General features: G+C 31.1%; 1 protein-coding gene across 4 annotated transcripts in view; it reads right to left on the bottom strand.

Moving 5' to 3' along the window:
* LOC109535948 (cytosolic purine 5'-nucleotidase) overlaps positions 1 to 12,067 on the bottom strand; it is a 29,299-nt gene extending 17,232 nt beyond the window's left edge. Inside the window, exon 1 of one of the 4 annotated variants that reach the window (XM_048670518.1) lies at positions 11,692 to 12,067. In XM_048670518.1, the coding sequence (XP_048526475.1) occupies positions 11,692 to 11,756 (65 nt within the window). In that variant the 5' untranslated portion in view covers positions 11,757 to 12,067. Of the gene's footprint in view, positions 1 to 5,486; positions 5,540 to 7,195; positions 7,502 to 11,691 lie in introns of those variants that run through there. The other 3 variants (XM_048670517.1, XM_048670521.1, XM_048670520.1) reach the window with 3 other exon arrangements.
* Positions 12,068 to 12,383: the final 316 nt, after the last annotated feature.

Genomic DNA, 12,383 nt, shown 5'->3' with positions numbered 1-12,383 from the left:
CAGATCATCTTTTTTTGGTCCAAAGAATATCGCAGTACCCTTTTGATCATGAGCTCACGGGACACTCTGTATAGGGTATTTCATAAAAAAAACATAACTTTGATGCTTAGAGGGCTTTTGGGACACCTTGTACATTAGAAAAATAATATTAAAATGTGCGCCCGGTAGGCGTCTGCCAAATCATACAATAATAATTTTTAAAAATCAAACTTCTGTGCCGTGTAGCGTGAATAACCCTGTATATTATAAATAGTTTTTATAAAAATAATAAAATAAAAAAAATTCTAAAAAATCGAAACGTTTAACGTAGGTTCCACGGTTTAACTTAGGTTTAATCCATCCATGTGGAAGGTCGAAGTAGAATGTTTGTTATTTTCCAGAAAACCTAAGTGATCGTATTGGCTAAGAACAACCCGCAATGATATCTGCGGCAAGAAAGAATGTTAATTAATTAATTAACTAAGCATAATTAGAATATGGGCAGATGATTTGAGTCTTTCGAAATAAACTGTTTTTAATGAAGAACTAATTAATTTCAAAGTATTGCATCTTGATTTTCTGAATTAAAGTGATGATGAAAGTTCGACCTATAACTAGCTGATAATTTATTTTGGTTTTTAGCTATTTTATATATAGGGCTACCATGGTAAAACCACATAAAAAAGAAAGACATTAAGCAGAATCACTATTAACATACGGCTCTAATTGAAATGAGAAAACAAAGCCCCGTTTTGTGTGCAAACAAAATAGTAATTAAATGCAGCTATTCTATTATATTTTGTTACTGTCATTCTCTCATTCCCCAAACTACAGTAAGTACCTACACAATTGCGATAATTTTGTCGAAAGGCATTTTCATTCTTTTTCTTTCTTATTACGACAAGAACTTATTAATCACATTTTCACACAAGTTAGGATTCTGTACCTGTAATTATATTTGTGTCATTTTATCTAAGTTTAATTAATAATATTTCATTTATCTCAAATTTTAATTCTCTAGTTTCTTAATTTAAAACTTATTTTGTATAACTATTATGGACTCTAAACAGAACCGTCTGGAGTTATCCCACAAAAACCTGCAAAACTAACGAACAAAGTTAAAGAAAGTACATTATTCTAAACAAAATATTCAATTTTATTGACGAAATGTAAAACATTACTGTTTAGAAATCGTACTTTATTCTTTTCCCATAAGCTCTCATCTTAGGACATTTTTTATTGATTATGGAAAATCCGAGTAAAATTTCTCATAATTCGGATTAGTTTTAAGTGCGCTTATTTCAACATCAACATAATAACATTTTCATCTTTAAATATCTTAAACAAAACAACCCTATCTAACTCAAACAAATTTAAACAAATATTTGGCTTACATTGAATATAGCGTTGGGTATATTCCGTATAAACCGTATATCGAACAGCTTGCGATCTTTATTCGTTTTATAGATATTCCGAAATTTCGGTAGTACTTTACGCGTCACTTTTGTAGTACAAAGTGCAGCAACTGGGAAACGGTGATTATGGAGCTTGAACAGCTCCATAATTGATTATCAGAGGAAAATTTTATACTTTCGAAACTAATGTAAAATACAGGGCGTTTTTAGCAAAACTAAACAGAATTGAGTACAGCACAGCAGAAACGGCAAATCATGAAAATAATTTTAGAAATTCTAGATTTTGACTATATTTACAGTTTTCTGAATTGCTTTTTTTGGCATTAGCAGAGTAAATGAGGACCGTGTTCTTAATGACAAACCCTGTAAAGACATGCAAAATGTCAGCAAATTACAGTGCAAAGTGTTTCTGTACAACTGTAAAAACCAGATTTTAGCAGATGCTATTAGTATATCACATAGCCAGGTTAAAAAAAACTTATTCCTGTCGAGTGATGAGAAAATTGACCAATGGTCAATCGCGGTCAGTTAAATCTCGAGACCGGAATTAAACAGTCCACCGAATTTTGTATACATATTTCATTTATAATAATTGTACTTAATTAAAAATCAAAGAAAATAATGGTGCGTTAAAAAAAGTGTTAAACATATTGGTTCTGAAACGGTTCTGCTCGCATTTTTATAATATAGCATGTAAATTATAGAAGCTAACATTCTTCAGGATATATGTGAGTCATAAGGTTTCATTCATATTAAATATTCATTTTTAACTGAAATTTCTTTACGTTTTTAATATCGAACCAAAATGTCTTGTCAGTTTTAGTCTCCACCCAGGTGGGCAGTAAAAGTAAAAAGTGACACTATCGAATGTTTTTTTATGATATTTTTCCTACAAATTTGAATAACGCAACTGGTGAGTTTTCTCCAGAAAATATCAATATGTTCTATACTTATGTGAGACAGTTTAAGAAATAAAGGTGAATTTAGTGAAATTGTCCAACTATTTGTTTACTGTATCTAGATATGTAGGTACAGTTAGTGTCACGAAAATGAAATTACCTACTGAAGAATTAGTGGACAATTTATTTTGTAGAAAAGCTAGAGAAATCCGATGGCTTCCCGAATTTATGCTTAAAAACGACACCCAAAACTAGTCAATTTTAAAAAAGCACTCCGCTTTTTTGAAACTTCTAGTAAAGTGTGTTCTTTTATAGTCGCGTCTATTGTAAAAAATTACAAGCGTCGTTGGCTATAATACTTTTCTCTAGTAAAAGATAATAAACTCGATTAGTTTTCGATGCATTCTGGTTAGGTAATTTTGGGCTCAAATTCGGAATGATAGAAAATTCCAGTTCCAGATTTCTCTCGATTACCCTCAAAATAAACCCCATTTTCACTAGTTCTAACTTTAAAACTGAATGAATTCTGATTGCTGCAAGCGATTTTGTTTCTGTTTGAAGCGTTATTTAGCCCCATTTGTCTTCTGTTAGTCAATGTTTTGATAAAACTTAAGCATCTCTGACAAATTTTCTAGAGGGTGGCAAAATACAAAATTTCGGCATACTCTATAGTTGGAAAAGTTTTTTGGATCTCAACACTAAAAGTTCAAAAATTAACCAAATAGCTCGAAACGGTTTTTGAATTTTTAGGCCATCGCGACTATTTACAGGGTGGTTTGAAGAAATCAACTTTTTGGTCTTGCAGCGATAACTTCTTTGCTCTTGGTTCGATTTGAGAGCTCATATTAAAGCTAAAAAACTTCATAGACCATCTAAGATTAAAATCTAAGAATAAAATTCAATATACAGGGTTGCATGAAAAATGACTGGTTCAGGATCTTAATGAGAACACGTGAAACTTTCACCAATTTTGCATTGTTTCATTTGCAACTCTGAAGAAACTTTATCTGGGGGAACTTTTTTGCAAAATCACGCACTAACCGAAAAAAATTGTACTAAACAACGCTTCAAACAGAAATAGAATCGCTCGCAGCAATCAGAATTTATCCAGTTCCAAAGTAGGTCAAAATGTTTCACAGTAACGTTGATTTTGTTGAGCAATTTAGTTCGACAATTTCTCTACACTAATGTTTAATATTACATCAGTATATGTAGAACATATTAGTATCAAAAAACAAAAACGATAATTTTCAGAAAATACATCTGAGCAGCTAATTAAACTTTAAATTAAGAAAAATAAAGTCCATTTCTTTCTCTAACCACCGGTACAGATGAATATGCTAAATAAATTTGAGCACAAGAAAGTATGGTTTCCATTTTTTTAAAATTAGTTAAAATATATTTTAACTTAATATGAAATATTGTAATTGACTAAAATTGATTTAATAAAAATGTTGATAACACTGATTTTTATTGATTGTCAATTAAAATATTTAATTGTCAATAATTCGCAGAAAAATTACTAATCAAACTTTAAAGTAAGTAAAAGACAGCTCATTTCTCGCTGTGGCAGAGGTGACAGAATAAGATGCCAAATAAGTTTAAGTAAAAAAATTATGGTTTCCATTTTTTTTTTAATTAGTTTTATCCTATTAAACTTTTTGAAATTTGGTAATTTGCAGAAAACATATTTGAGCAAATAATTAGACTTTAATTTAAGATTAAGGAAGCTGTTGCTTTCTTTTATCGTTTCTGATAACTTAATGTTCAAAACACCTTTTGCAAGTGCCACTTTTTGCATAAAACATAATATTTCCGATTAATTAATTATTAATCGATTAACGATAGGGGCAGATAATCGCCAAATTCAATGCAGAATTCAGAAATAAATGAACATTTGGGTGTGCCATATAGAAATTTCAAGATTACCATACAGTACCTACCTATACCTACTTTAAAATAAGTTTGGCATATGCAAATAGTAAAAAGTACTTTTATTTTTTGCTTAACATTAACCGTTTAGAAGCAAATAAAATATCCATATAAATAAATCAACAGATCATTTCCTACGTTTGTATATCTTAACATTGCTTAATCTCTTATGGATAACGCCTCTTCTGTACATTTCAACACGCATAATCACATTCCGGTTTGAGCTATAGGAAATCGAAAACATAAATTTACATATTTTCATTCAGGTCACATAATACATTATGCTAATTAAGGATATATCTAGGCTGCATCTATGACGTTGTAAATTTAAAAAAAAGTTCAACTTAATTCCTTAATGAGCATCTTCTAAAAAAATTTAATTGCAAATCAAAAAAAAGTTTTTAGAATTGCGCTAACTCTCCGTGTTTAATACACAGATTAATGGCTCTTGCATTGGTACAGCTATTCTGGCAACAATCCAAAAAAATATCGATCTTGCAGGCTTTACATTCATGTTCCGACCTATTTTAGATACTCTCACAACACGGCATAGTTGCCTTAAAGTATCTCACGCGAAATATCCAACACTTATTAAACGTGTATGTACCTGCTCATATTGACCCGGATTACTGATCACGCAAATTGCTTTAAAAATCATTTTTAGTGCTGTCTGATTAATTCCGATATATTTTAACAAGAAACAATCATAACAAAACGCTTAAAATGCCAATCAACTGTAATCTCCGAGATAATCCTTTTTAATTTGAAATTTCAATTACTGCTAAATTCCATCAACATTGGTTATTTTTTTTTTAATAATTTTTATTACAGAAGGCTGATAAAAATGTGTTATTTTCAACAAACATAATTTTTTTAGAAAAATACTAATGATCAATTAAATATAGCTGCATAATCCTTCAGCTTTCTGACTGAAAATCCTAAAATTATCTAAAACTGGATAGGAATTCGAGCAACGAAGATTCTCATTCTATACTTTAATTGCATCATCAAACATGCGTCACATATTTAAATTTAAAAACGCCCCGTTATCCATAAAGATATTAATAATATTTTGTTTATATACCAATTCTACGGTCTGTTATCTTAACAGTATTTATGAATTGTAAGTACGTATGAAATATGCATTGTAAGTAACGGTTAGTAACTGGAAAAATATTTTAGAGCATATTAATAAAACGCAACGCGTTAAAAATTTTCAACGGTTACAGCTAATTATCCACAATAAAATAACTCCACATACCGATAAGGTAATTTTCTGTTATCAATCACAGTATTCATATTGTCACTTGCACACACGTATGAAAAAAAAATGTGTTAGCTGGGAAAGCACGTATATAAAACTATTTTTTACATCTGCACGGAAGCCAAAACCTAACGCGAGGTCTTGACCTAACTTAATTGTATTTATTTTTGGGTCATTTACGTTGGGATTTTTCCAAAAGGCTGTCAATTATTCAATAAAATGAAATACACGTGGATGCTGTGGGTGTGATTCAGTATTAATTTGAACAACTTGAGTGAAATTTGCTAGAAAACTCAGGGTCATTAACAAAAGTTAGGTCAGATTGTCTTCTTTTAAGCCACAGCTATTCACAAGTTCTAAAATTAAAGAAATAGCTTCTTTAATCTTTAATTTAATTTCTTTGTTATGTATTTCTCTGGAGTCTTTTGAAAATTCCTGTCGCTTTTAGTCTTAAACTAATATCGGCGTTATGTTAAGGTCTGACATTGGAAATTTACGATTCCTACTAGAAATTCATATCAATTTTTCAAATTAAAACGAAAACACCTATAAAATAACTGAAACTACAAATTAACACCACAACGAACTATTTTGATGGTAAAACATAAAATGTGAAAACTGACACCAGAATAGTAGACATCAACTATTACTTTTTATTATTTTTAATTTTACTTTTATTTTTTTATTTTTTAGTACTCGTAACTATTTAGATTTAGTACTCGTAACTATTTATGAGAAATTCGTGTAATCCATAAAATCCAACGCAATGGGAAGAGTAAACAATATTTTTAAATAAAATGTAGGAGTAAGGGAGTTTGTTGTTGATGGATTTTGCAACTGTGGAAAAAAATTTTAGTAGAAATAAAAAATGTTGTTAACTTCTTTCCTTCAAAGACAAACTGGACAAAAGAAGACCAATATTCATATGATTGAATTCGAAAAATGAAATAAAAATAATATTTATTGACATTGTTGAAGATCAATCAGTTCTACAGGGAAAGCCCAACTCAAAAAAGTAAATCTAAAATACTTCCTTTCAAATTACTTCCTCAACACGTCTCTAAAATATTTGCACATCATCATTACTAACCGCCCTGTATTTCTAACTATTTACACGTTGAAACTTCATTCAACATGTACGAATTCGTTGAAGCTTAAAAGCGTACGCGCCTATCCCAGCAATAGTTCTTGTGGTATGTAACGAATAAGTATAGTATGAATATACCGGATATGATAGTAGCAGGACTTCGATCGATAGAGAATTCAAATCTAAGATGAAAATATCATTTAAACATATGTTGAAAACTGCTTGGTTTTTGAGTTAGAGGGTGGTAAATTTAACATTTTATGTTTTTTTTTTAATAAATGCATACTAACATGAAGATACTATGGATAATAAAATTCTACTTTCTGGGGCTTATCGCAGTACCAAATCCAATCATGTCTGAGGTTTCGCCAAATCGCATTATTATTATTTTCTAAACTAGGTTGATACAGGTAGACACAAAAAAGTTACAATTGAAAATTGTAAGAAATACAGTTTCTTAATATTGTGTGATTTTTTTTTAAGTAAATAAAAATGTTAACTTTGCCACCATGCAGCTCCAAAACGAAGCCGTTCCCAATATGTTTATTTGATATTTTCATAATAAAATAGGATTTTCTATCGACCACCACTAAAGCCCTGCTATTATAAACTGACTCACCATGTATACGTGTAAAACATTTGTGTCTACCATCTCTCTTCTCACCACATTTTTGTACCTGTTCAAAGCTACTCTAGAAGAAGCGTGTCCACTGGTAAAGTATTCCATGTCAACTGTACTTTGGGCTCTACTCCGCATCTCGTCACTATTGGCTGTATTTAGCGAGTCCAAATTCAGAATATTTTCTATTGCCATTTTCATGTTCTCCTTCATGATCGTTAATGTTGTTCAAACCGCTAATGAATCTTTAAATTTCATACGTTTAACTAAACTCAAATACTTCGTGCGTCAATGTTAGAATTAATGAGTATTCTGGTGTAATCATTTTCAACAGGGTCAACAAAGATTGTTTTTATTTAGGGGAATAACGGGCAAAACGTTTTTTTTTTGGCTAAGAAACGTTTTTGTTCAACATAGTTTCTATAATTGATTCTGTAGTTTGCAAATAAATAAAATCACCGAGCTTTCTTTCTGCGATTTCAAAACACATTTTTCTGGTAGTTATCAAGCGCAACTATATTTCCAACCGTGGTTAAGGCCTAATCGGTATATTAGATTGATCATCATATTTCCCTGTTAAGGACAAAAATATGTATAATTTGCCCCGTTTCTGGTCGTAATTTCCGGCTGCATTATTGCTATTGAAATACCAATTTAAAAATCAACGCAGACGAGGAACTGTTTTCAAATGTGTTCTTTAATTATGGATGGTTTCCTTGTGAATTTCGTTCCGATAAAATTATTGAAAAGCCAACTTCTCATCAGACTTAGTGCAACTGCTTCATTTTGACCTATTTGTACATGGATTGGTTCTTCTATTAACGATATATTTGCAGTATATTTTGACTCTCCCGTCCAAACGACCTTCGCGACTCAATCTAAAGCATGAGGATCTTCTTGCGCTTGAAAAGCTTGTATTTTAATGAACAAGAAAAGCTTAAATGCATATCGATAATATGCCAAATCCACCATTTCATTTCCTTCAAGGAGTAACAAATAATTTGCGATAATAGCGATGTTACGGGTTTGGTAACTGGAGAACATTTTTCTCGGTAATTGAACGAACAGAGCTTGATTATTGATTTTATTTCCTGCGTAATTTTCCATTCACCTGTAGCAATTGAATATTTAACTTTCGGCACTTTTCCGATATTATTATCAATATTTATTATTACGATTTATCAATATTAATTAATGTAAAATAAATTCAATAAATTTGTATGTCAATAATTATTTGGAAGGTAATTCTGAATTTACAACACAGAGTGATTAGAGAGAAAATGGAAATATGTGTGGGAAGTCTAAATAACCCAAATAAAATCGAGAGCTCGACCAAGTACGATTTTAATTTTTTCATTTGATTCATCCTCATCAATTGTACTTTAAAAAATAACAAAAATATATTACAAAATGAACAGAAACAAAACAAGCAAAGACAAATAGACATCACTTCCCATTTCGATAAACTTATTGGCGCGTTTATAAATCTAATATCTAACTTAGGTGTTGATAAAGAAATACTACCGGGTGTTTTTTAATGCTAAACCCCCTTACAGATTTCGAAATGAAGTGATCTAGGAAAAAACCGTTTTGAGTAGGAAGTCACAAGAACGACTATCTATCTCCGATTCTGATACTATAATGTGAGTGTTTCATCTAAAACAATTCTCAGTTGCTTTTTCAAATTCTGAACTTGTCTTTCGTAAAGTCTATAAAAAACACCCTGTAAATGTGCGAGAAAAACGGCCATTTATGCTTCAAGACGTTTGATAGCAGGATATGTGACACATTTTTGACTTAGTTCCCCTACTTTCCTTATAATATAAAATTATATTTTATCTCACTATAACTAGGGGGTCTGAAGCATCAAAACAATTGCTCAACAATTTTAAGATTACTTGCGTTTATAATAGGTTGAAAAATTTGTAATAGGTCATAGAATACAGTACAGCCCTTATGTGAAAACATGGCAATTTGAGCAAACTTAGACTAGCAAAAAAGTCAATATTATTATGAATAATCTCTGGTCTTGGCACAATAATAAAATATTCTCTTATTGTGCAACACGAAATATAAGGCAGCTATTTTGCTGCCAATTCCCTGGAGCAGTCAGTGGCGGGACGTGGTTTAATATTTGCAACATATTTGAAAAATGGTAAATAATAAATAACTTGTTCTCCTAAAGTAACAGAAAAAAACGTATGTTTGAAATATGTACGATAATACTATCGACGCGATATAATAAGGGTTTGAAACTTTTGCCATTCTCGTAATTCGCGATAAATACCCCGATGCGAGCACCATATTCGAAATCTCCATAAAATTGAGGCCGTGCACGTACATCGTGCGTAACATTGTTAAGTGGCAAGAAAACAGACACATTTTTTTTGTGCAAAAACTATGAATGCTATAAGATTTTACAAAGATCACAAAATTGTGAATACATGATTAGTGAATCAACCAAAAAAACACGAGTTGATTCCATCCACCAAACAGAAAGTTCCAAGACACTCAAGAATTCACCACTTGTCACAAAAAAGTGTATAAGTGTTTTCAATAATCGTTATTCTTTCATAACACTTGGATTTTTTAACAAATGTCAAATCGTTTAGAAATTGCATAAATTAATAAAGATTTAAATTTTAAACGACCGCAGATACGAACAGCATTGTGTTCTGTTCGTATCTGCGATCTGCTAGTAGCCAAAACGTGTTCACATGCAATGGAAAGTGGAATTTGTATTTTTAATCTACTAATCTTCTATTTAATCTACCCGTTAAAAAGTTTGGGGAAGAAACAAAAGCCTGTACTCTGTGTCATCTGAAGAAATATTACCCTGGAGATTCTCACAACCACTCAAGGCAGTCCTGCAAAGTAACCTCTATACTAAAGAAAAATTTAGTAGATCTTGAAAAAATACGTCAAATGAACTGTTGTACGATCGGAACAAACGTGGCAAGGATAACGGAAATAATGTTCCAAATACAAACAAAATGGAGCAGCAATTGCCATAACTGGATCATACTAAACCCTGATGTCTTTCAAGATTTACCTACAATCTTGTCTCTGATTGGAAGTTGTTCGGAAAGATGTCAGAATATTGGGACAATAGTTTGAGCGCGCTTTCAGGCTGTGGAACATTGCTTAATTAATCAGAGAAAGTGCGAAAAACCGTTTTGTGTGCATAAGTTTTGAACCGTTGATGCTATTGAAAAAAGGTCAACATTTTTTCAAGTATTAAAAATACATACAATATGATACAAACTAAATTAAAATACGTTCATTTGTTTACTGAAAAACAAAAATAACGTAAATTTTAGCGTTTTTTTTTTATTTTGTAGCATAATTAATTTAGTTTTGCTTATAAAAAATCGAACTATAACTTTTTTTGGAGGTGCTTGTACACTTCATGAGTGGTCGAATTAATTTTAGTTTAAAATAGTCATAACTTTTTGTTCATTTAATTGTTATGCAAAAAGGGCTCTTGCCAGTCCCTCAATAAGTTTTTTTTGAGACGTCGGAGAGACTTTTCTGAGGGTCTATTTTATACTTAATTGCTATATTTTTTAGGCAAATTTTAAAGTGTTTAATTATTTATTGCTCATAGGAAATTCAAGCTATGGGAGGGGCCAAAATTCCTTCAATGTAGTACAGAGTACCTATATGGTATTAAGAAAATATATGTCATCATTTCTCAGAAATAAACATGGAAATGTTTATTCAATTGTTAAGTTTCCCGAAAACCCATCCCATGACCATCAAAAGACACTAAACACACACAGAGTAGAGATACAAGTAGTAAGTAAGTGTATGCAAAGTAGAGGCAAAACACTTCCCAAGTAGTGAGGAATAGGTTTCATGTTTTATTGAAATGTAATATACATTTCCCGAAAAACTGGTTTATAAAAATTGTACCGTGTTATCTGGAAACTATGTATTGTTTCTATATATGAGAAGCGAAAAAGTGGCACTTAGAGTTTCAAATAATGTTAAAACTTGATTTTTCAAACTTAAGTACAGACACGTACACAACCTTCAGGCATTTGAACTTTATTACTTAAATAACATCTGGATGCTGCGAAAATATAATTAATAAAAATTAACTGCAATTAAGTAGCTGCGTTTCCAAATTACAACCAATCATTTCACTTGGCTATATGTACAGGTAGATTAATTAAGAATAAAGTGATGTTATTAAACTTAGGTACGTAGCATCTTCGTGTAGGAGGCAATTAATTATGATTGAGTTGCAAGTTGTAAATATCTTAACCCAGTATTCATAGCCATTTCTAGAAATCACCATATACTGAGGAATACATTAGTAAATAATCCAATTTTGCAAATTGCATTGCAAGTTATCTGAATAACTCCTAATGATCGATGTGTTTAATCAAGTATAAATACAATTAAAAGTAATTTCAAGACATTGTGAGAAAAGATAACTAATTAATAAATTAAATTAAAAGTTAAAATGAATAAATGATCGTTCCACTTACCGCTGTGTAGCCTTTCTGTACCATTTCCTTCCAATTCCATCGCGGTTTTCTGGATTGTCTGACATGATAGAGGAGCCTCCAACAACGAATTTGCCCAAACTGAAGAACGGCTTTGAGTGGTAGAAAACAGGTAAAATGAGCTATTAAAAATAAATCCAAAGTCCAATAATAGACTCTGATTCACATTCCAGACTGCACCACAGAAAACTAGTCGGTTATTTCGATAAGAATCTCTTCTGATTACTCCTTAATGACGTTGATCAAATTACGATTGAAATAATTTATCTTAATTGTGAGGATTTCGAAATCTTGGAATTAAGTTGGTTTTGAGCAATTCGAACGTTACTGAGTATTTGGCAGCTTTGGCACTAATAAAAATAAATAAATGACAATTCACTTATATTTACTCTACATGCAACCAGAAATACGGTGGAATAGAGGCGTTTCATCTGAGGGGCATCAACACATCCAGAAAAAAAGAATTTTCAATGTTAATTTTGTTATCTAATAGCATTCTTCGCTTTTATCTTAGAATTAGAAAAACTAAAGTTGGAAGCAGATTTAATAACACCTATATTTAGATTAGATTAAATAACACCTATATTTAGTTACAGTTATTTGCCCCTCAGTTTAACATTTTTATCTGTTATTCATGGCTTCTTCTTCTCCTCCCTGACTTGTCTCTGCCCTAA

Source organism: Dendroctonus ponderosae, unplaced genomic scaffold, assembly GCF_020466585.1.
Source record: "Dendroctonus ponderosae isolate FM_Combo_2020 unplaced genomic scaffold, Dpon_F_20191213v2 Dpon_F_20191213_1, whole genome shotgun sequence".
In the NCBI taxonomy this organism is placed as follows: Eukaryota; Metazoa; Arthropoda; class Insecta; order Coleoptera; family Curculionidae; genus Dendroctonus; species Dendroctonus ponderosae.
This window is presented reverse-complemented; position numbering and strand designations above follow the sequence as displayed.